Source organism: Drosophila nasuta, chromosome 2R (genome assembly GCF_023558535.2).
Source record: "Drosophila nasuta strain 15112-1781.00 chromosome 2R, ASM2355853v1, whole genome shotgun sequence".
Taxonomy (NCBI): Eukaryota; Metazoa; Arthropoda; class Insecta; order Diptera; family Drosophilidae; genus Drosophila; species Drosophila nasuta.
The window spans coordinates 30,899,496-30,923,332 of NC_083456.1; the positions used below are offsets into that span (position 1 = coordinate 30,899,496).

General features: G+C 37.7%; 1 protein-coding gene across 2 annotated transcripts in view; it reads right to left on the minus strand.

Moving 5' to 3' along the window:
• Positions 1-19,925: 19,925 nt before the first annotated feature.
• The window catches only part of LOC132785251 (dopamine receptor 1), a 32,908-nt gene continuing 28,996 nt past the window's right edge, over positions 19,926-23,837 (minus strand). For both annotated transcript variants that reach the window (XM_060791243.1, XM_060791242.1), the window contains exon 6: positions 19,926-21,909. In XM_060791243.1, the coding sequence (XP_060647226.1) occupies positions 21,372-21,909 (538 nt within the window). In that variant the 3' untranslated portion in view covers positions 19,926-21,371. The remainder of the gene's footprint in view (positions 21,910-23,837) is intronic.

Below are 23,837 nucleotides of genomic sequence, written 5' to 3' on the forward strand. Positions count from 1 at the left end.
ACACAATATGCTTGTGCATACAGCAGATGGTTCAAATTAAAGCAATTAATAATTTATTTCTTGGAGTATTTGTATTTAGCCTGCAGGCATCACATTCAGCAGGGGGTCATTGTCGCATTTCTAGGCGCTGTTACATTATCGAACATGAGAGAAATATGCAACGAGTAAGAGATGAATGAGTATCAGAGTGACTTGAGTTTAATTTCAGTTTACTCCATCACAAATTTCAGCTTCAACTTCCTATCATTTTACGTTTGAATTTAGTGTCAAATATGAGACTCCTTTCAGTAAGCTGAAGCTAACTTTCCACATTCATTCGAAAACAATATTTTGTGCCGATTACATCGCTAGAATAATTTTAACATTACAATTTTGTACAATTCGTTACCTTTGCACTTTTAACGGGCTTTTTCTTTTATTAATTTATTTTATCAAGTAAGTACCAACAATTCACGCATATATAATACAGTCAATGGATAATAGTAGTAGTAAAGCGCTTCAATCAACATTTAAAATTTTAACCAACATAACGTGTTCCTAAAAAATTAGCTACGGTAAGCTGCGAATTTAGAATGATTCATTGACTATATAGTGTAGATGACGCTATAAAGTTTATACATATATTCTTGATCAGCGACAACTGCCGAGGCGATATAGCCATGTCCGTCTGTCTGTCGGATAAAAGATAAAGAGGACGATATCGAAGGTGACGATGCGGGATGTTTGAAAGTGAACGTTAACCCACAAAATGAAGCACAAAATAAAAAAAAACAATGTTTTTCTTTGCTTCTAAGTTATGTTGTAGTCAATTCGCACAGAATTTTTATAGCACCGATGACACTTTTGACATTTAAAACGTACATTACATTGAAGTCTTTACAAATCATTTTGATTTAGGGAATATGGGAGTAAATATAATTATTCAAATTAGGAAGCTTACTAATCCGGACTGGCTGCCTTTACACTACAAAATAACCAAATATATTACTTCCAATACAAGTTTCCAAACTACCTGGCCTGCGATCACTGTCCCAAACAACTATTTCCAAACTTGAGAATGGAAAGATATCGCACAAAAACATGATGAAACAAATGTCCCGTTTGGTGGCGTGCCTGGCGATGGAGGAGTCGCGGCGGGAGCGGCCGGATGCCGCGCAGGAGGATCTCGATGCATAATCTTCATTAGTAAGACAGTTGCTTTTGCATTATACAGAAATGTACACATCTTAAGATTGCAATCTTTCCCAGTTCCATGTCGATTCGCATTGAATCGCCAAGGATAGCCCATTTGACATTCGACTTCGCCGCTTGCAGAACTCACGGCAAGGCCCTGGCCACAAACACAAAAGAAACATCACAAAAGCAAAGGAGAAGCTGCAGGTTGCGCCGCAAATTTAAATTTGATAACAGTAAGTTAGTTTATTAATGATTACACACAAATCTGCAAGTATCAGCAGCTACATTTAACGTTTTTATTACCTTGTGACAAATACACAGATAACACTTGCTCACTTCAACCTGACCTGAGTTACAGTGCTAAAATTTCATATTAGCATCCAAGATATGCTATATAATTATTTAAATTAGCGAAAAAAGAATATGTTAAACATCACAAAAGCAAAGGAGAAGCTGCAGGTTGCGTCGCAAATTTAAATTTGATAACAGTAAGTTAGTTTATTAATGATTACACACAAATCTGCAAGTATCAGCAGCATTTAACGTTCTTATTACCTTGTGACAAATACAAAGATAACACTCGGGGGCAACATATTTAAAAATCTATTTTAACATGAAAATGACGTACACATAATAAATAAAAAAATATAATTAACAACAAATTTGGAAAATTTTACAATATATACAGGTATACAACTGTGGATTTCTGTGGGGTCACTACTAAAACTAAAAAAGACGTTCAAAATATAGACCAAAAAACATGTAATTATTTCAAATTAATATAACAAGAACAGTTTAACAAGTACATTATTTCAAATTTTAGAAAATACTTCAAAATCCATTACAAATATTTTAAATTTGGACATCCACCTGCGCCCGCAGTGCCTCCTCCATCTCCAGCCACGTCAGCAGAATGGGCCTCAGTTTGATCAGCTCTACGTTCTCCAATTTCGATATTGTGGTCTGCGTCAGTGGTCTGACGCCAGGTAGCTCGGCCAGAGCCTTGCCCACATAGTCTTGGAACTGGGAAAAGATTGCGATCCTAAGATGTGTACATTTCTGTATAATGCAAAAGCAACTGTCTTACTAATGAAGATTATGCATCGGGCATGCATCCTGCGCGGCATCTGGCCGCTCCCGCCGCGACTCCTCCATCGCCAGGCACGCCACCTAACGGGACATTTGTTTCATCGGGTTTTTGTTAGTCATGTTTCCATTCTCAAGTTTGGAAATAGTTGTTTGGGCCAGTGACCGCAGGCCAGGTAGTTTGGAATCATTCATTTCATTTTTGAATCATTCTAAATTCGCTGCTTACCGTTGCTAATTTTTTAGGAACACGTTATGTTGGTTAAAATTTTAAATGTTGATTGAAGCGCTTTACTACTACTATTATCCATTGACTGTATTATATATGCGTGAATTGTTGGTACTTGATAAAATAAATTAATAAATCATAACTACTGTATATACCAAAATTTGTAACTCTAGCTTTCGATTTTTTTGATTTGCGGGGGCGGAAGTGGGCGTGGCAAAAATTTGAAACAAACTTATCTGCGTGCAAACATAACAAATGCTGTCAAAAAAAATCTCTGAGATCCAGTGTTTTATACGGACGGACGGACAGACGGACAGACACACAGACGGACAGACGGACAGACGGACATGGCTATATCGTCTCGGCTGTTGACGTTGATCAAGAATATATATACTTTATAGGGTCGGAGATGCCTCCTTCTACCTGTTACATACATTTCCTGCCGACACAAAGTTATAATACCCTTCTACCCTATGGGTAGCGGGTATAAAAATCGAATAACAAGCGTAATTTAAAAGCTATAGTTGAATTTTGGTATATACAATAATAACTATATGATTCCTGAGAATTTGGTTGCCATCAGATAAAAATTTTGGAAGTTATTAAAGAAATAATGTATGGGCAAAAACGCCTACTTACTAGGGGTCTTAGTTGCTTTGGCTGACAATCTGGTATATTGTGCTATATTTTGAATGCGGTATATTTTGAATGCGGTATTACACCGATATACCACATATACCATTTGGTATATTTTTAGTATTTTTGCAGTATATTTGGTTTATTTTGAGAATAATACCGCAAAATATATTGCTTTTATTTAAAATGGGTAGCGGGTATCTCACAGTCGAGTACACTCGACTGTAGCTTTCTTACTTGTTACAATCACATTTGATTTTATAAAATACTCATTACACAATTGAAAATAGTTTCATGTTACAGAGGGTAAATAACGATGTGATTCCTTTTCGCAGAATTCGTTTATATTGTTTTGCAATTTCGAAATTGTTGCTTTTGGCTGCAATGTTGCGGATTTTAAACTGATTTGTTGGTCAACTGGACGTCATTGCGCATAAATTGCGTTTTAAGTGGATTCTTCCAGCCTATAGAACAAAAGCCAAGGTTGTCGACGGTGTTTCTCAATCGAAATTGAAGTAACAAGTGATTAATAGATTAACTTTAAAACAGAAACAGTTGGATAACTGCATTTAATAAGAATTTCCATTACGTATACGTAATTTTCCTATTAAAAAGTTGAAGATCAATCAGCTTCCAGAAATAATGATGCTACGTATGTAGGCGAAATAACCTTTCTACAATAAAGCAATTGTAATTAACTTTCCTAGATTTGCAAATTCTGGCCTTCCGACCACATGACGTATACGCAATATGCTTGTGCATACAGCAGATGGTTCAAATTAAAGCAATTAATAATTTATTTCTTGGAGTATTTGTATTTAGCTTGCAGACATCACATTCAGCAGGGCGTCAATGTCGCATTTCATTGCCAGCTTAGCAAAATAATTGCATTAATTGCGAGAGTGACCAGACAGAGATTAGATTATTTAACCCTTCTGCCAACACTGCGTCGCCCACATAATCCAAACGTAAGCTGACTGCGACAGAGCCACGTGACTTTTAAATGTTAAACTGGGATTTAAAGAACATTCTGACAAATTTATTACTATTTTCCAGCATATTTACTTACGTTACTAAATTTAATTGCTTTGCCAAATTAATGTCTGCCCCTTTTAAATTGTAAAAGCCAAGCAAGCTCGACCAAGAGAGTTTGCCAAATGGCCGAAAGGCAAGCAATAAAATAAAGCTATGTGTATAGCAAATACATGTGTACAGCTTATGAATAACAACTCTAACTTGTTGTTTGGTGCTTAACTAGAAGATACCCTCTGGAAATTTGCGCATTTCTCTGGCGAATTTCCCTTTCTTGTTTTAAATTACAGAGTGTAGCAAGAGCTTAGTAAATTGTTTGCACACAGACAGCATAACAAGCAAAACTAGTTGAAGATTTATTTCCAGTGAGCATTACAACTCAACTTCAATCATCACACAGAAGCTTTGGTAACTATAAAAGTAACACGTACTCTGCAAAAGCGGGGGGAAAATGCGGAGCAAGTCCAATACTTTAGTTTAAAGTATTTGTGAAAAATGCACGTGCTATGTAAGTTCACACCACAACTACAAGGCAGCTGGATGGAAGGATGAAAGGATGGAATGCTTGGTCATGTTTGCCCCAAACTCTGTTAAAGTGTCTTGCTCTGCACTCGATACTCTCGATAGAGTCCTCTGGCAAAGTGCAAGCTTGTGGCTGTGTGAGTTTTTGGCAAACCGCAAAACAGTTTCTGCTGATGTTGATGTTGATGCTGATGCTGATGCTACTGGTAGACAAATGAGCAATGCCATTAAATACGTTTGAAATATGCTGGCAAATCATTTACAGCAACCACAGACTTACCTCCTTGCCATCTGCCAGTGGCTGTCACAGCGCTTGCCGCTTGATTTTCCAATAAATCTGAAAATGCTGAAACTGACGTGGCTTAAGGCTGTCAACTAAATGAAATTCGTTACCAGCTAAACCCAAATCGGGTTTCAGTTTTCGACTCCAGCGAAGCGCAACTTTGCAAATATTTTTTCCATGCTGACCTTCTCTCTACAAATGTGGTATTCGTATTTTTTACTGTATCTATTTACATTGTGTAAAAGTTGTTCTAATGCTTGTCTTTATGATTTGCTGGATGATTGGTTGAGCAAATCAGTTTTCTATCAAATGACAACAATCAATTTAAGTATTTTAGATTTATTGAGAGATAAATTTGCTATATTATGGACACATTATACTTAAAAGTATGCAAAGGTATCAAGTGCAAGGATAACATAAATTTGGTATAGTTGAAGTGTTCAATAAAAAATATTTTCGAAATAAAAGTTTTCAATTATTCTTCATACGCTTTGCCACTTTCTCTGTGCCAATCATGATGTCTGTGACTTTGGCAGAAAAAATTGCATACCAACTGTAAATATATAAAAATTGTTGGAAGCATTCAGCCAGCTATGTACATTTGACTTCTTTTGGGCAATAACCAGGCCGTTCGTTGCGCCAATTTCTCACGTTGCCAATACATTTTTTCGTATTTTTCGTGTAGCACTTTCATTCGTGTTTCGACATGCCTGAACGATATGTGCAGCTGTCGCTGTCAGTGAAGGTAACTAACGGTGATTTTTTGATTTCAACCGCCACGTGTGAGCTCGATTAATACCCTGCAATCGTGTAATCTCTTGCGAGGGTAGAATAAATTGAGTTTAAACTATCAACAAAGAAAATCTATTGCCAGAGGGGGAGCTAAGCATTTACTACACTATAATAGCAGCTTGTTGGAAAACTGGTTTTAAATTTCACTAAAATACACTTCGATTACGCGTTTTTATCTCTTATCATCTCGCTTCCATTAGAGTCTGCCCTCAGGTGCGCTTCTTTCAACGCGGGGCGGCAACTGTTGACTTTGGCTTTTTGGCTCATGTGAATAATATTTTTTATTAAAAAATTTCTTCCTTTTTTCTCTTGCTGCTTTTTGCTCATTTTAATGTGCTGCGCGCTCGACTTTTGCCTGGAGGCTATTTGTGCGTATTATTTTGATGCCGCCAACGCTGAAAACTGGAATAAGAGAGCGCACAATAAGAGGCAAAACCTCAGATGGCGGCATCCGTGGGATGTGCAACAACAGCACCACATATGGCACATAAAACGAAATAAGTTCATCTATTTTTTATTTGCCTTTTTGCCATATGCCTCTTTGGAGTGCGAGTCTACTTTAAGAACGAGTGTATTCATATGTACACTCGCAGATTCAGTCCATTATGGTTATAAAAATTTGCTTTGGCTTTTGTGCGCTTCTCGTTTTTGGAATTTATGCACAAAAAGCCAACCAGACCACTGAAGACTGAAAGACTGATTGACTGAGGGGTTGACTGACTGACTGACTGACTGACTTATCTATGCATTGGGCTTTGCTTTAAGGCGCCCAAATTCTATAAATTGAATATTTATTGGATTTTTCTTGGGTTCATTATGGGGCAGATGGGGTTCCTTTTGTTGGCGTTTTACCTGTTGACAATGCGATCTGCATAAAAGCCAAGCCCAGACAAAATTGCGTCCGCATTGCACAAATGCTCACAAAAAAGGACAATATTCAATAAGCAGAAGGGAAGACTATAAGAAGAGGCAGTAGAAGGAGATGGAGTAGGGAAAATATTTGTAAAATGAGTGTAATTTCGTTGCTTTCGACTTTACGATGGCGACCACAGAGCGGAAATTAAAACTTTTGCCCTTCAAAGCGCAGCATGAGTGTGTGTACACTGAGAGAAATAAACACATGAAGTTGTGAGCCATATATGAACTATCAACGATTAAAAGAATATATTATTTGTTTGCTACTAACAATAGCTGTCAACAATTACTACAAAAAAATAAATAAAATATTAACATAAAGAAGAAAGAAAAGAAGAAAGCTAACGTTGAGTATGCTCGACTATGCGATACCCGCTACCCATTGTGAATAAAATCAAAATAGTGTGGTATTTATTTTAAAATATACCAAACTAATATACCAAAAATGCTGAAAATACCGAATCAATATACCAAAATTGTTAAAAATATCAAATAAATATACTTAAAATACTAAACAAGTCAAAGACTATCTTTGGCATATAGTATCACATTCAAAATATACCAAAGAATGCAAAATATACCAATTTATATATTGCAATTATTATAAAAATTAAATCAAATATTCTACGTTTTTTTTTCTAAGTGTACTCCTCAACTTTTTGTTGTTGTCCCCTTGGCAACCATTCATTGTTGTTCCTCATATTCACATTCAACTTGTGAGTTACTCACATTGTGCTGCGATATTCAATATTGATACATGTTTTTTTAATGAAGTAAAATTTCGGAAGGGTTGAAAATTATTTCATTCAAATGCTGACAATAAATTTTGCAAAGGTATCAAATCATCAAAGTATTGAACTTAGCCACAAAAGTTGATGAATCTATTTTACTTACCTTAAAAGTGAATCACAGAAAATACAACTGAATTTGCTTATTAATATGTTCAGTATTTATTTAAGTAATTCTCAGTATGTGTTCTTCTTTTTCTTTTCAACTTAATAATTAGCTTGAAATTTACAATTGATGTTTAGCATTAAACCATTGGGAGATTGGGAAGAGGATGGGATAAAGAGTTTAGTTTAAGGATGTCCAATTGCCGCATATACTCTAGACATATAGTACACATTGATTTACAGCTAAACGCTACTAAGTCTAAGTATTTGCGATTATAATTATGTTGGTACACATACATAATGACAGACAGAACTCACACACATTTACATTGATGTACATATTTCATAATAGTAGTTATGAGTACGAGTAGACATTAACAATGAACTACGAGTACAATTTTCAACTATATTTCAATACGAGTATTTTTCTTTTCTTTAATGCATATTGTGTTTGTTTGCTTAATTTGTAGTTAATTTATTAAATGCTTTTAGCATAATTGTAGCTTAACATTAACATGTGCATCGTCTTTTCTCTTGTTTAAGCATTAAAATTCTTTGCTGTACTCAGACGTTTTGCATTATTTACTATTTTAATCGTATAGTTAATCTTGTTTGTAAATTATTTAAGTTATACTTAGCGCTTTTCATGGGGGCTTGTCATCAGTAAATTCGAAAGTGGGGAGCAAGAGGTACAAAAGAGCTTTAGTTTAGTTTACATATATTTATTTATTTATTTAAGCTTAATCATACACATGCTTTTTTGGTAATAGTTTTATGCATTAATATCATATTTTAATAGTTAATAGTAGTATTTTTCTGGTATTTGCTTAAATTTCTTTAATTTCACTATTCACTTTTTGGTTTAAACAAACTTCTCAAGTATTTACATGTTTCTGCTGCTTTTCATATTAGGTACAAAATAGTAACGAAAGGTACATCGAATATGTGTGTGTGTGTGTTAGTGTGGATATGTTTGGTACGTTTCCAAATTAAAATTGAAAAGTTTTCTGATATGTTTTCTTGTGCACACATACATACATACAAGCTCGTTGAGTATACGCCCCGTTTAGCCCGTGCACGTTCAGTTGACAAACGTGAGCCGACATTATTCCGCCCGTATCCGGCATTCCTATTGACATTTGCACTAATGGCGCAGATCTCTAGCTGCCTAGAGAGCAACTGACAGACAGTTCGTTCTCTCGCTCTTGTTTCATAGAAAAATGCAACATTGCATCATCTATTCATTCCTCCGGCTCTGTCTGCCTGTGTCTGTGTCTCTGTCTGTTTGCCTGCTTGCATATCTGACAGTCAGCTGAGTTCAGCTGAGTTCGTTTGAGTGTTTGTCTGCCTTGCGAATAATGCAAATATATTTCGCAAAACGAAGCCCTACTCTAGGGGATATCCTCTAAAAACTTTGCCGCAAAAGGAAAAATGCAAACTCTGCGTCTGAATGTGTCAACTTTCGTGTCAATTGTATGGCCATTAAACTATTGCGCTTCAGATGCAACATTCCCGCCACTGACATCAGTCAGACTCTGGTCTCAGACCCCTTCGGCTGTCACATCAGCAGCTCCAAGTGTTGATTTAACATTCGACATGTCGAGCAGCATTTCAGACTATTTTTGACATTTGACAATTTCATGTTATCTTCGAGTGCAGCTGCATCCTGTTCTACAAAAAAAGAATGTGAAACTGCAACTGAAAACGAAATGCAAAAACGTGCCAAGCGATGTTTTGCCAATGGTTTTCTCTCTTTTTTTTATGGCTTCGAGCTGCTGAATTGGCAATTTCGACATTGGCCGCAATAAAAATTCCATTAAACTTGACTGCTTGCCATTTGCGTGGTCAAAGACGAAATTGCACAAAAATGCATAAAAATTCATTAAAAGCATAGTCATTAACTATTTAATTTGTAGTTTTGCACTTTGCGTACAGAATTTTAATGTCTTAAGTTTTCTTTCTCTTTCAATCAATGCGATGCTAGAAAAGACGATGAAGAACGATTTCGCTTTGCTATTTAAATAAGTTTTCTAAACTTTCGAGAAGGCGAAAGTTGTTTTAATAACATTTATCAACATTTTCAATTTAGCATTTCCGTAGTGCAAGCAAGCGGATGATATTACGTATACGTATCGTCTGTATACATTAGTATACATTATACTCAAGCGTTTGGCTGCAGACCAATTTTAAAACCATTTGCTTGTTGTGGTTGCCAGTAGAAAGAAGAACAAAAAATGAAGCACACATTTGTTAATTTATGTAAGGGAAAAAGTGTTGCAAGTGGTTGGTTGGTTGCCTGGTTGCCTGGTTGGTCGACTGCAGCAGAGAAATCTCTCTCAAAGCATTGTTTACACTGCCCCGCTTTCATTTAAGCTGCAACAATTGCAACAGCAACAACAATAGCAATAACAGAGCTGCAAAAAATCGCACACAAAAAATGAGCGACGCGCATATTAAACAAACAAAAGAAAATGCGAGAAAAATCGAAAAACATACAACGCTGCAGCAAGGAAAAGTAACGCAAGGAAAGGCTCCACAAGGCTGGCGGGCGAGTAAGCAAACATTGCAGGAATACTTTTTTTTTTGTGCATTGCATGCCATCGTTAAATGAAAAGTAGTGCGAAATATTTAAGCCAAATCTATGTCAGCAGCTAGCTGCCGGCTCCCAGGTCATAAAGCCAGGCCACACCGGGAGTAGCCAGCATTACGAGTAGAAAATTGAAGCCAAACTCGTTATAGACGCTACCTATAGGTATAAGGGTATTATAACTTTGTCGAACAATCTGGTATATCTGGTATATTTTGCCCTCTCTGGTATATTTTGAATGTAGTACCACATCAATATATCAAATATGACATTTAATACATTTTAGTATTTTTGCGGTATATTAATGCGGTATATTTTAGTCGCTTTGGTTGATAATCCGGCATATGTCCCACTCTATGGTATATTTTGAATGTGGTATTATATCTATATACCAAATATAATTAATTTCTCTGACAATCTGGTATATTTTACTATCTATGGTATATCTTGAGGTACCAATATACCAAATACAGCCTCTGGTATATTTTACCATCTATGGTATATTTTGAGGTACCAATATACCAAATACAGCCTCTGGTATAGTTTTTAGTACTCTTGCGCTATATTAATTCGGTATATTTTAATCGCTTTGAATGACAGTATATTGCACTCTATAGCATAGTTTCAATATATCACTATATTAATATACCAAATATACTCTTTAGCATATTTTTAGTATTTTTGTGGCATATTATTCGGTATATTTTAGTTGATTTGGTTGACAAACCAGTATATTTTCCACTCTATGGTATATTTTGAATGTGGTACTACATGAATATACCGAATATATTCGCTTTGGCTGACAATCTGTTATTTTTTGTATTATATGGTATATTTTAAATACCCTTTGGTATATTTGTAGTATGTTTGCGATATACTAATTTAATATATTTAAAATGATTATCGCACTTTTTGATTTTATTCAAAATGGCTAGCAAGTATCCCACAGTCGAGCACACTCCACTATAGCTTTCTTACTCGTTTAATTTTTATTCGCAGCCGTCGACCAAGTTCATTTCAAATGGTTACAGAAATCAGCACTGCATTTCGCCAAGCTTGCATTTAAGTTTTGCACAGCGCTTTAATTATTAAAGCAGAGATAAAAGACGTTAAGATCAAGATACTTTTAATTGAAATGCGGAAGTGCATTTCGCATTATGCTGAGATTAACAGTTGGTTTTAATAAACGAAATTCATTATTAAAGTGTGCTTAACATTTTTAAGCAGTTGTATAACATGAAATGAAAATAAATCCATTTAAATTAACCACTTAAAGAAGTTACAAAATCATTCAAAATATAACATGAATTTTAAATTAATTCATTTAAATGTATCATTTAAAAAAGTTACAAAATCATTCGAAATCCAATTAAATCTGAAATTTGTAACATCTAGAGTTCTGGTCATCAATCCAGTTAACAACTTTTACGCCAGCGTATCTAAGCTTCGGTCAGTAGATAATTGTTTTATGTGCAGCACTTGTGTTGTCCCATTGAGTGCTGTGTGAGGAACTAATTTATTTAATTTCGATTGGAAAATTCTGGTTGGCTAAACTTTTTAATGATGCTTATTGATTGCTTTATTGCTGACCCAGCTCAGCCCAAGCCAATAAAACTAACTTCTCATGAAGTTTTCCGCTTCGTCAGTAATGAAAGCCAGCAAATGCCTTTGAACAATTTGCAAACAATTAGATAGTTATTAAATGCGATTTCAATTGATTTGTTTTGTCGTTCAATTTCAGTTCGAAGTTATTAATTTGCCACAGACAAAGTAATATGCTATCTAGAGCTGGAGCAGACAATGACAATTATTTACAGAACATTTGCAACAGCTGAATCAAATTACATTGCATTTACATTACAGCAGCTCTGTTTTGCTCTGGCTAATGGGCAATGAATTGAGCAAATAGGCTTAAAGTTAATGCTCGAAGCTTGGCCAAGAAAAAGGTCAACTTGAGGCATCGCTGCTATTAGCCAAGTTGATTAATGATGCCGGTTCTCTCTTTTGCCTCGAAGCAACAGGAAAGAAATGGCACTGCCAAAACAAAGTCTGGAGACACAACGAACAACAGTTTCATTCATGATTTATTTCCCTCACACACACACACACACACACACCAGGAAATACACAAAACTGACAGAGGCCATTTTACTTTGCTGACCAGCAGCAAGCAAATTGACGCGTCACGTTTGATAGAAATATTTGCTAGAATAATTAAAAGAAAAATGCAAAAAGCGAGAAAATCTTAGCAATTAAGGCTGAAATAAAAGGAAAATTAAGCGCAGTTTATATTTCAATAAAACTTCAATGGAAATGTAGAGCAAGCACGCTCTGGCTTCGGGGCGTATAAATTACAATTAAGCGTAATTAATCATCCGCCAGCGATGACCGAGATATTAAGAGTGAGGGAGTAGAGCGAGCTCTTACTTGTAATTTATTAGCTGTGCCATGGTCAAGACATCAACATCAACATCAACAGCATCAGCATCAGCATCGATGTCGACATCGTTGCACAAGACGCAACATGCGGTCCAGCCGCACCTTTTGTCGTTGTGCCATGGCACACGGCTCTCGAGTGGTCAATCACACGGCCACTTAGCAACTTAGCAGAGGAGCAACAACAGTGGCAACAATGACAGCAACAACTGAATAACAACAGCAGTAACAACAACATCTGCAGCGCTTTTAATAGCTGAGCAAATGGTGAAAGCGGAGGGAAGAGGGAACGTTTCGCTAGTTGGCCATGGCAAAAGGTAAATCAATGAATGGATATCCATTCAGAATGACGCATGGCCAGCAGGAGGGTTGAAGCTGTAGGAAAACAACAACAATGCCAGACACTGTGTGGACGGACCGAGCAGCGACTCCATCAGCGGCTCGTTCGCCTGGAAAACTTATTGCGCCAGAAGTAATTCTATATAAGGAAAGCTATCTCTGTCCCACTCGAGCTGAGTTTGTTTAGTTTTCCACGCTGTGGTTGTTGTTGTCGCCGTGGCTGCTGCTGCAAACAGCACACGCTATTTTGGTTGCAAATATTTCAAAAATATATAGAGAGAATGCAAAGCTTCGATCGATTTTCAGAGGGTTAGGGTTACACTTCGGGCTATATTTACAGCTCGACTCGGCTCGACCAGCGAGCTAAGCGAGAGCTCAGCCCAGGGAATGATTTACCATAGAAAACATATTCGATTACCAGCATCGAATATTCGGTAATTTGCGTAGCTCGGCAACCAGGCCGAATAGCATTGAGGAGAGATTGGAATTTTTGGATGTGTGTTTTTTTAAAAATAAACTTAATTTGATTAGTTGGGTTCATTCGCACGACACACACACACACATACACACATACAATCCATTCAGAGCTGTTGGAAATTGATTTTTTTTTTTTGCTGTCCTCTCCAGTTTTATTCGTCAACATAATTTAATAATAAACTTTGGCACTTTTAGCCATTACAAAGCCCCCAACGGCATGCAACCGGAATTGCGAAGCCAGAAGTTGAGCTCTGGGGTTCATTCAAGCCTGAAATTTATGTTCACGCCTCCGTCGACCCTCCGCAGTCCCTTCTAGCCAGCTGTCAACAGCATTCTAGCTCTCTCTATGGTGTTGGACTGTGGTTTGCCTGCGGCTTCAGTTGGCTTTTCATGGCATTTATTTGCAATTCACATAATATACGAAATATGTTTGCTATGTGCAAAAATTGTAGTAGAGTATTTTAAATACATAATTTTATGTTGTATTTTGCATTGCGGTTAGCGCAGCTGACAAATTGTTATTGTTTAATTTGTGTCCCAACACTCGCCAAGTGCGGTTTGCAGCTGCCAATAAAAATATTTGTCAATTAATAAAAACAATATGGAAAATGTGAAAGCTCTGAGTGAGAGCAGGGCTCAAAGGAATCGGAAAAACAAATTTCCCCAAAATGCTGTCAAATCTAATTTACGCACAATTCGGCACGCGCCGTTCAAATAAAATGCAAATAAATTAATTGCTGAAAATTGTTTGTAAAATTATGAAATTAAATGGAATTTACACGAACACGCAAATAATGCAGCTATTTACACATTATTTATTTAGCGCATAACAAAAGTCATTTGATAGGTTTTTGGCTGTTGAATATGAAATGTGGATTTTCAATATGACAATGTACTTTTATTTCAATTTTTAATAAGAGCGAATTCAATTTCATTTCTCATTCAAAATAAATCAAACGATTTTGGATTATTGAAATTAACTCAATTTATAATAGGTAAATTTCTCATTTCTGTTTTTTGATTCGAATTTTTCCCCTTTTATAATAATTTTAAATGATGTATAAAATGTCATTGTTGATTTTTTTCCTTCTCAAAAGAATTGTACGAGAATTTAACTGAATTTGTAATTGTCAAATTAACTAAATGCTGAATTTAATCTCTTTTACAGAAACTTTAACAAGTTATTCAATTTCAATATTAATCATTTAAAACAAATCAAAGATTTTGGCAAGTGCATTTAACTTAATTTGTAATATGAATTTATTTCCCATTTATAATAATTATGAATTATGAGTTCAATTAAATTAAAAATATTATAAAGCGTTCGGTAGTTAAATGAAGCGAATTTAGATGAATTTTTAATAAGAATATTCTTTCCATTTATTAAACATTTGGAAGATCAATTAAATTTTATTACTACTTCGTTCTTTCTCATAATATTTTAAAATGAGTTGAACTTAATTTGCAATTTATCCAATTTACCAAATGCTGAATCTCTTTTACAGAAACTTTAAAAAGTAATCTAAAATCTTAGATAGTTTGATGAACAGTGACTGAAATATGGATTTTGTATACGACAATGAATTAAATTAAACGAATCATTCAAAATAAATCAAATGATTCTGGCAAGTGAGTTTAACTCAATTTGTAATAAGAATTTATTTCGCATTTATAATAATTTTGAAATACGAATTAAATTTCATAATTTCTCACAATACTCAATTTGTAGTCAATCAGAATACAGAAACTTTAAAAAGTAATCTAAAGTCTTGGGTAGTTCGATGAACAGTGACTGAAGTATGGATTTAGGATATGACAATGAATTAAAGTAAACTAATCATTCAAAATAGAGCAAATGATTCTGGCAAGTGAGGTTAACTCAATTTGTAATAAGAATACATTTCACATTTCCCATTTCTTATAATTTTAAAATACGAATTACATTTCATAATTTCTCACAATATTTGTAACTCAATTTGTAATTTATCCATTTACCAAATGCTGAATGAAATCTCTCTTTTACAGAAACTTTAAAACGTAATCTAAAGTCTTAGGTAGTTCGATGAACAGTGACTTGCTTTTAATAAATATTTATAATTTGTAAAATTAAAACACCACTGAATTATGCAGACAGTTTCAAGGCCTCAGACTAAAACTGCAAGTGAATAAGGCAGCATAAAATATGCTGAGCGGCAACTTTTATGCGACATGGCAAAACCACCAGAGGCAGAGAAGCAACAACAACAAGTGGGAAGGAGGAAACGAAGAAGGAAGAGAACTGACTCCGTTGCATGCAAGTTTGCCCTTGGGGAGGGGAGAGACGAGGCGACGATGACGCGGTAATTCAATTTGGGTTTAAAATTGCAAACTGTGTGCGGCGCAGCATGTTAAGGCGTCGCGTTGTCCTGTCAAAAGTGCGGATGGGAGTGTCAGAGGATGGGAGAGACATATATGAATACATACAAGTATATAAATATAGCATGTACTCAGAGGGAGTGTGGAAGGAAGAGCGCAGAGAAGATGGCAAGGAAGTGAGCAAGGGCCGTAAGCAGCTTGCAGCCTGGACAGTTATCCTCAGGATGGATGCTCCTCGCCCCCTCAAGGATATGTTGTGCATGGCTCTTGTCACGGCTTTTTAATTAAAATGCATGACATGGGAGAGTGTATTGCATGTAAATCGATTGAGAGTGCAGTTTAAGTTAAGTAAGCAGCGAGTGGCCGAGTGGCCAAGCATTGGAGTGGAGCTCAAGGAGTGGCACACAAATGAAGGAGATTAATTAATCATTGTTATTTTGTGCAAATAAAGCAAGTGCACAAAGTGGGCGGAAAAGTAAAGTCCACTTGGCTTCAGCGCACTTCAATGCCGTTTTTCTTGCCTGGCTCAACGAAAAAGTTTTTCTTTACTTTTGCTTGCATTGAATTGGACCAAAAAGTCGGCCTGGGAATTGAATTTTGTTCTTCAATTAAATTGCCCTTAATTGAAAGCGCAAAAGGCAAATAGAGCGGAGTTTTTTGGGCATCTCGAATCGAGCGGCAAATGTGCATTATGAAAATGTGCATCAGCGTCGAAAAGTTTTTGCAGCGCACCGCCTTAGGAGATGTTATGAGCAATTCATTTGCCAGACAATAGGTAAATCGGGAACGTTGCTGCATAAACCAGAGTAGAGGAAGAGGAAGGGGAAGGGTTTTGCTGCTGTCGTTGTTAAAACTTTTGTGCTCCATTGTTATTGTTGCAACTGGCAGAAAAGTTTTTGGCGCTGCAGCGAAGGGAAAGTTTTTGCGGCAAATAGAAAAGTCGACGGGAGTAGCTTAAAGCGCTTTAAGTTTTGTGTTGGCCCAAATGTCAGAGATTGCGCATACGCAGCGTTGCCCTTGTCAAAAGTCAAAGTCACTGCATCCACAGCTAGGTCAACCGGTCAACCAACCAGAGCAGCTGCGCTTCTCAGCTTAAGGTGTTTGTAGTTCACATAAACACACACACACACACACACACATGTGTTTGGGGTGAGGAATCTTTATCTAATTCTTGCATGTATGCAAAATTCTGAACATCCGTCAACGATGTTTAGCTCTTCGCACCATGAGCGTCAGCAAAAATTGTGATTAAAAGTGTGTTTTTATGAAGCATTGGGTCGTGACTGGGGGCATTAAACGAGACCCGAAGCTAACGTATAAATTAGCACGCCCCAACAACAACAAGGAGCTGGCAATAAAACGTTTTGGCGTTGCGTTACGTATACGCACCGTCGTGTTCGCATCTTTTCTTTTTTTTGGGTGAAAGTAGGCTAGCAAATGACACGCGCCAGGCGAATTTGTAGAAAGTCGTAAAGCAAAATAAACACTTTAAGGCGCAAAGTCATAAAAACACCCGAAATAAATTCGAGGGACAAGCAGACGAGAGAGTGAAGAAGGACGTTGGGGATTATGAAAAGAGGATAGTGTGTGTGTGAGTTTTGCGTGGGCTTGCGTGCCACTAAAGTTTCACTAAAACTGAACTAGAAACGCACTGCGACATTTCGCTTTGAGTTATTGGCCAAACGTTGTCGGACAACTGTTGCTCTGTTTGCCAATGTTCTTCTGCTACAAGTACATACTATATTTTTGCTTCCCTTTTTTTGGTTTTTCCTTTCGAAGGCAGCAGCTGCATGAGCTATTGCGCTGGCAAATGAAATGTCAATCTTTGCCGCATGGCAACCACTTAAAAACTCACGCAGTCACGCAGTCACTCTCTCAGACCAAACCCAGACCAAACCAAACCCAGACCAACCATTCAGCCTTCCATTCAGCCAGCCATCAATCAATCAATGTGCTTTGCGCGCCTAAGCTTGACACCGGGGCTGAGTCCGTTTTGCCTCTAGGCAATCGACATGCAATTTATGCGAAATGTTGACATTTATCGCTTGACTTTTTGAACTCTTCTTATTACATGTTTGCTTTTAAGTTCTTCTCTCTGGTTTTTTTCGGCAGCAAGTGAAAATGTAAATAAATTTGTATACAAACATTTAAAAAGGGCTCAAAGGATTTGGCATTTGTGTATTTGCATATATTTTGCCAAGGATTTGACTCTGATTACGAGAAAGCAAAGTGGCAAATCCTGCTCAGCAATTGCCGAGGATTAAGGTCAAATATATTTTTGCGGCAGGGTTTCATCAATTAGAATTTATACGCAATTCGTTCTAATTGCATGTCCCGCGGTGTTTTTAAAGAGCAGGTAAATGTTTGTACACAGTTCGATTGTGTTATTTTTAAATTCAACACGCGCATCAAACTGAATGCTATTTGCATTTGGTTCGTCAACGTTTTTTGCTTGTTTGCATTGAAATTTTAATTGTTTGCTGTTGTTGTTGACACTGATGATGTTTGTGTGTGTCAGTATTTTGCTTTCCCTTCAGCGGTCGCAACTTTTTTTTTATTCAAACTGTGCGTTTTCTTTGAGTCTTTTGTGGCAAATAATTGAATTGCGAAAGCAATTACAAGAAATCTGTTTATTTAAGCTCGGCGTGCAATGGTGCGTATGAGTAATGCAGCAAGTTCAACTTCAAATAGTCCCTTAAAGCACGAGCAATTCCTCTGCTCAACGATTATGCTAATGAAAGGGCATCTTCTTCTGGGTTTGCTTTACGCAGTGTTGCGCTGATTTTCGGGAACGCCAAATCTGTTGAGCAGTGCTATCATCATCATTCACAGCACGTAGACTGCTAAATATATAGCATGGATCTGCTTCTAATATAATTAGAAGAGTAGGCGAATAAAAATTGCCCAACTTCCTGGCTATGTGACTCTCCGACAACAAGCACTGAAGCTACAACGACAAATGTTTCAATTAAAAATCACAAAAGGTCAATGTCTATCAACCCGTAACGCGAAGAGTTCTCGAGCAAAAAACCAGCAACAGACAAATTGTGGAGATTGGAATTTGGCACAGCCAACAAAAAAAATCGTGGGATTTTACCCATGGCTTAAAGGCGTTTTCGTCCTGTTTTTTTGGGCATGGCAACAGACTGAAACAAAAGGACGCGGATTCGTATGTTATGGCTGCAGAGGGAATCGCAATGCAACCTTGTATTGAATGCTGAATCGAGTCAGAGTCAGAGACAGAGACAGAACGACAGCAATGCGAATTCTATATATAGATGCCACATATATATTTTTGTAGGCGCGTGGCGTTTTCTTGGCATATTTATCATGGCATTTGCCATTTGGGCGGACTGCAAATACCAAGCAAAGTCAATGGCAATCGCAGTGCCAATACGGCAATGACAATGCCATCGACTTGCCTCCTCCCCCATTCTCTCCCATTCTCTAGACTCTTTGGTGCGTGCTGAGCACACACCGCAGGCAATGGCAAATGTGCTGCTATTCAAGCCTTTTACACAGTGGTGACTTCTTCGCCCACTTTGGGTAAAAGTTGGCACGTGCGATCAACATGCTGAGGGAAAAACAAAAGTGGAATTGATTGCGTGCCAGATGTGAAAGGAGGAAATGAGCCAAGAGGCAAGAGGCAAGAAGCGATGCCAACGCATGAACTGGGCGTGGCTAAATGTTGAATTCCATTTTGCCAGTTGTACTGAGCAAGTATGAATAAGTATATTGTAATTAAAATGACGACAGCAGCTGCTTTTAATAAACTGCCAAAACAAAGCCAGCGCAAGCAAACAAACAAACAAACAGCAACAGAAAAAAAGTGAAGAAAATTAAATACAAAAGACGGAAGGAAAAAAAATAAACCTAAGCTTGATTGCGAATATTTTGAGAGGATTGTCAGAGACACACAAAAATAACAAACAGAGCAAAGGCAAAGAAAATGAGACTCGACAACCCTTTGGAAATGGAAATGAATCCGCGGTGCGAAACAAAAACAAAATGTCGAGCTTAACAGCATAATTTTTCATTAGACGATAAGAAAGGAACGCAGCGAGTGCGAGAGTCGTACTTGTTTTGGCGTGAAAAGCAAACTGTTTACATTTGTTTTACTTCAGCTGAGCAAGGAAAGCTAGCCGCAGGCGATGGAAGGGAGAAGGGGAGCCACATGTTCATTATCTTGGCACAGACAGAGACAGTCGATGAGTGGGTTGAGTGCTGGTTGCTTATGCAGGTGTTGAATCCGCTTTGCTTCGCTTCAGGTGCGCCTCATTAAATCATTCGGTAATCGGAGGCAAAGGCAAGGCTAATGGTTAACCTTTCCTGTGGCCCAACAGAGTAAGAAGCTTGGCTTTCAGCTCGAACTCGAAATCTCACGCGCATCTGTCAATCACAGTTGAGGCCTAATTAACATTTTAAGCCGACGTCGATGCGGTCTGACAGCCAGCGTCAGCCGCTCGAAATACCTTTTGTTCCAACCAGACAGCGAAAATCTCAGTTCAGTTCAGTTACATGGCATCTGTATCTGCAATGCGTTTGTCGTTTGATCCGTGGCTTTAAAATGAAAACATTTACTTGTTATGCCCCGTAAATGGTTATTAATTTGAATGATTTATGACTCTGCAATGTCGGTATGCTCAATGGCTTAACGAGTGTGGAGTGGAGTGGAGTGGAGTGAAGTGGAGAGTGCAGCACTTTGTTCGATGGCCATAAATTCCCATTAATAATTCAAATCTAATGCTTTTGTCTGGCATTTCTCGCAATTCGCCGCGTTGTATGCTACATTTTTTTTTACTGTTGCGAATAAAACGAAGCGAGCTCGTGTATGTGTGCAGTGTGTGTGTGTGTGTGTATTTGTGTGTTGGGTATTTGTTGTCCAATTGTGAATTATGTCATTGGCTTTGCAATAATAATAACATCATAACAGCTGCTCCTTGGCGGAAAAGTCAAAGAAATTCGTTAGCTCTTTTTCGGTCGCCATTTGGAGCAACCGTTTGTTAACGGTAATTGATAGCACGGTCTCTGACCTGACCATAGATAATAGTAGTGGTAGTCGTACACATATAAGGAAACAATAAGTGGTAACAGTTTAACTATTTAGAAGCTCTTCAGTGAGGGGGATCTTAGACCTAATCACGACTTGGTTTTCCTTTCCTTCTTTACTTTACTTTACTTTACTTTAGTTTAGTTTAGTTTTCGACTTATTGCTATGATTAGGTATTAAGTATACACACATTAGTTAGTAGATTGCTTAGTTGTCTAGTATGCGCTCTTCTGATAATACTTACAGGTTTTCATTTTGTTCTTTTTGTTTTGGTTTCAGTTTCATTAGGATCTCGAATAAGCTTTGGGATTGCTTCGCAGTTGCGTTTAGGAACCCAATGTTTGTGTTGTTGTTGCTGTTGATCGTCGACTTTAGACCAGCTCGGTTTCCATTTGCGCGGCCTCCATGGTCTCCACGATGGTCGTTGTGGCCGCGGCGACCGAATCTCATGGAACATATCGGGTGGTCAGTGCGCCATCGTCATCATCATCCACATTGAGACCGCTGCCAGGACAACAGCAGCCACAGAGCAGCCAACCGCTGGCATTGCTGCAGCGTTTTGGTCAAATCGCAGACACCTGCTCGAGCTCGGCGCTGGAGCGGCCCGAGTTCATCACAACCACATTCTTGGCGGCATAATCCGTGATGAAGCGATCACTATTGCGCGGATGTATGTTGCCCACATCCTGGGCACAACACCACGGATTACGCATGGTCAGTATACGCTTGAATGCATCGCGGAATTCCTTGTTGAAAATCGAGTAGATGATCGGATTGAAGGCGGAGTTCGAGTAACCCAGCCAGGTGAGTATCTTAAATGTCTGACCACCGATGCACGTCTTGCAGAAGGCAGCCGTAATGTTCACGCAGAAGAACGGCACCCAGCATATGAGAAAGACGCCCATGATGACGCCCACTGTGACCGCTGCCTTGTGATCTGACACATGATACGGCGAGCTGTGATGCAGGTTGCGCACTTTGAACTTCTTTGGCTGATTCTTGGGTCGTCGTATGCTCTTGTAGCGTTGCTTTTCGGCCACCTCGCCCGGTCGTGTCACCGCCTTGATGGACTTGACGTGCTTCTGGGCATAACAATAGAGTCTGCAAGTAGAGTAAATGAAAAAAACAGAGTGACATTTACTAAAGTAATGTAATTTAAGATGTAATACATTTTCTGTTCCTTTTATATGCCCTTCTACCCATGGATGATATAGAGTATGAATCTGGTATATTTTAAATGTAATACTGTATAAATATACCAAGTTAGACTTCGGTATATTTTCAGTATTTTTGTATTTATGGTATATTGTGAATGTAGACTTCGGTATATTTTCAGTATTTTTGTATTTATGGTATATTTTGAATGTATTACTATATCAATATACCAAATATACCTGCTGGTGTAATTTTAGTATTTTAGCGGTATATTAATATAGTATATTTTAGTTGTTTTGGTTGAGAATCTGGTATACTTTGCATTTTATAGTATACTTCGAATGTAGAATTATATTAATATACCAAATATAGCCGTTCTCACAATTTTAGTATTCTTCTGGTATGTCGATACGGTATATTTTAGTAGTTTTAGTTGACAATCTGGTATATTTTTGTACTTTCTAGTATATTTCGAATGTATATATTATTATACCAATATACAAATATAGCCATTTGTCACATTTTTAGTATTTTGCGGTATATTTGAGTTGCTGGTATAATTTGTACCCTATAGTATATTTGAAATGTAGAATTAATATACCAAATATTGCCTTAGGTACATTTTTGGTATTTGTGCGGTATATTAATTTGGTATATTTGAAAATTTATACCGCACTCTTTTGCTCTCATTAAAGCGGGTATCTCACAGTCGAGTAACCTTAACTGTAGTTTTCTTACTTGCATTTCTCACAATACACATTTTATTGGTCTGCTACCTTCAACCTCTTTAAGCAATAAACATTCAAGTTTCTTAGCCATGCTTAATATGCCAGCCTCTACTGTAAGCATTGGTTTTGCTATTCCTCTAATTGTGGGGCAAACTGATTGTTTCAGTCTGTGTGTCTGCTGTCTGCTTGTCGTGTAACTGATATGATAATTATTTACTTGTCTTGACATGCCAATTAAACAGACTGCCCAAGGGAAAAGCAGCTGTATCTCCGACTATGTCTGCTCTCTGCTTGTACGAACACAGTGCGTATGCTTAATATTAGACAACTCACGTTCTAGTTTACTCGCTGGCAGGACAACAATATATATATATATACTTGTACTCGTAACTGAAGCTTAGCCCCGCATGAAAAGGATAACAAGGCCGAGCGCACAAATTATGACGATAAAAGTCTATTTATTCTGCAATTTAACCGAAATTTGATATAACATTCCAATGACAGCAAGCAGACACACGAGCTGTGCTCTGGACACTGAGCCATGTGTAATATAGTAAGCAAAGGAGCAAAAGGGGAAAAGGGGAAAGGTGGTTGACTCCGACAGCCTGTGTCCATTTGTTGCGTTCGCCCATTGGCCGCAAATCTCGTTAAGCTAAAATGGCAACGTGCCACTCGCCCGTTGGCTATAATGTTGATGAGCAAACCATATCGCCGTTTGCCTTCTTGTTGCTGTTGCTTCTGCTGCTGCTGCTGTTGCTGATGATGTTGCTGTTGGCATCCTGTTGCCTTGGCCGTTAATGTTAGCCTTGGTCGTATTGTCTAGCCCTTTTTTTTTCTCTCCCGCACACACACGCCCAGTCCATCTGCCTTTGGCTGTGCTAAGGGATTACTTAGCTGGACACTAATGCGTGCGCTTATTTGTTTGCCTACTTATTTGATAGCCAAGCTGCATGCCCCCCTCTCCCCCTCTCCTCCTCTTCCCACTCTTCTTCAGGCAGTTATCCCATTGGCAACGCTCTCGTGCCTGCGAGCCATCAGCGACAAAAGTCCTTGAGGCATTCATTCATTTCGTTTCGTCAGTGTTTACTTCGTTTTACTATTTACATTTTATTACACCGGCAGAGCGCATAAAAGTATTGAAATTGT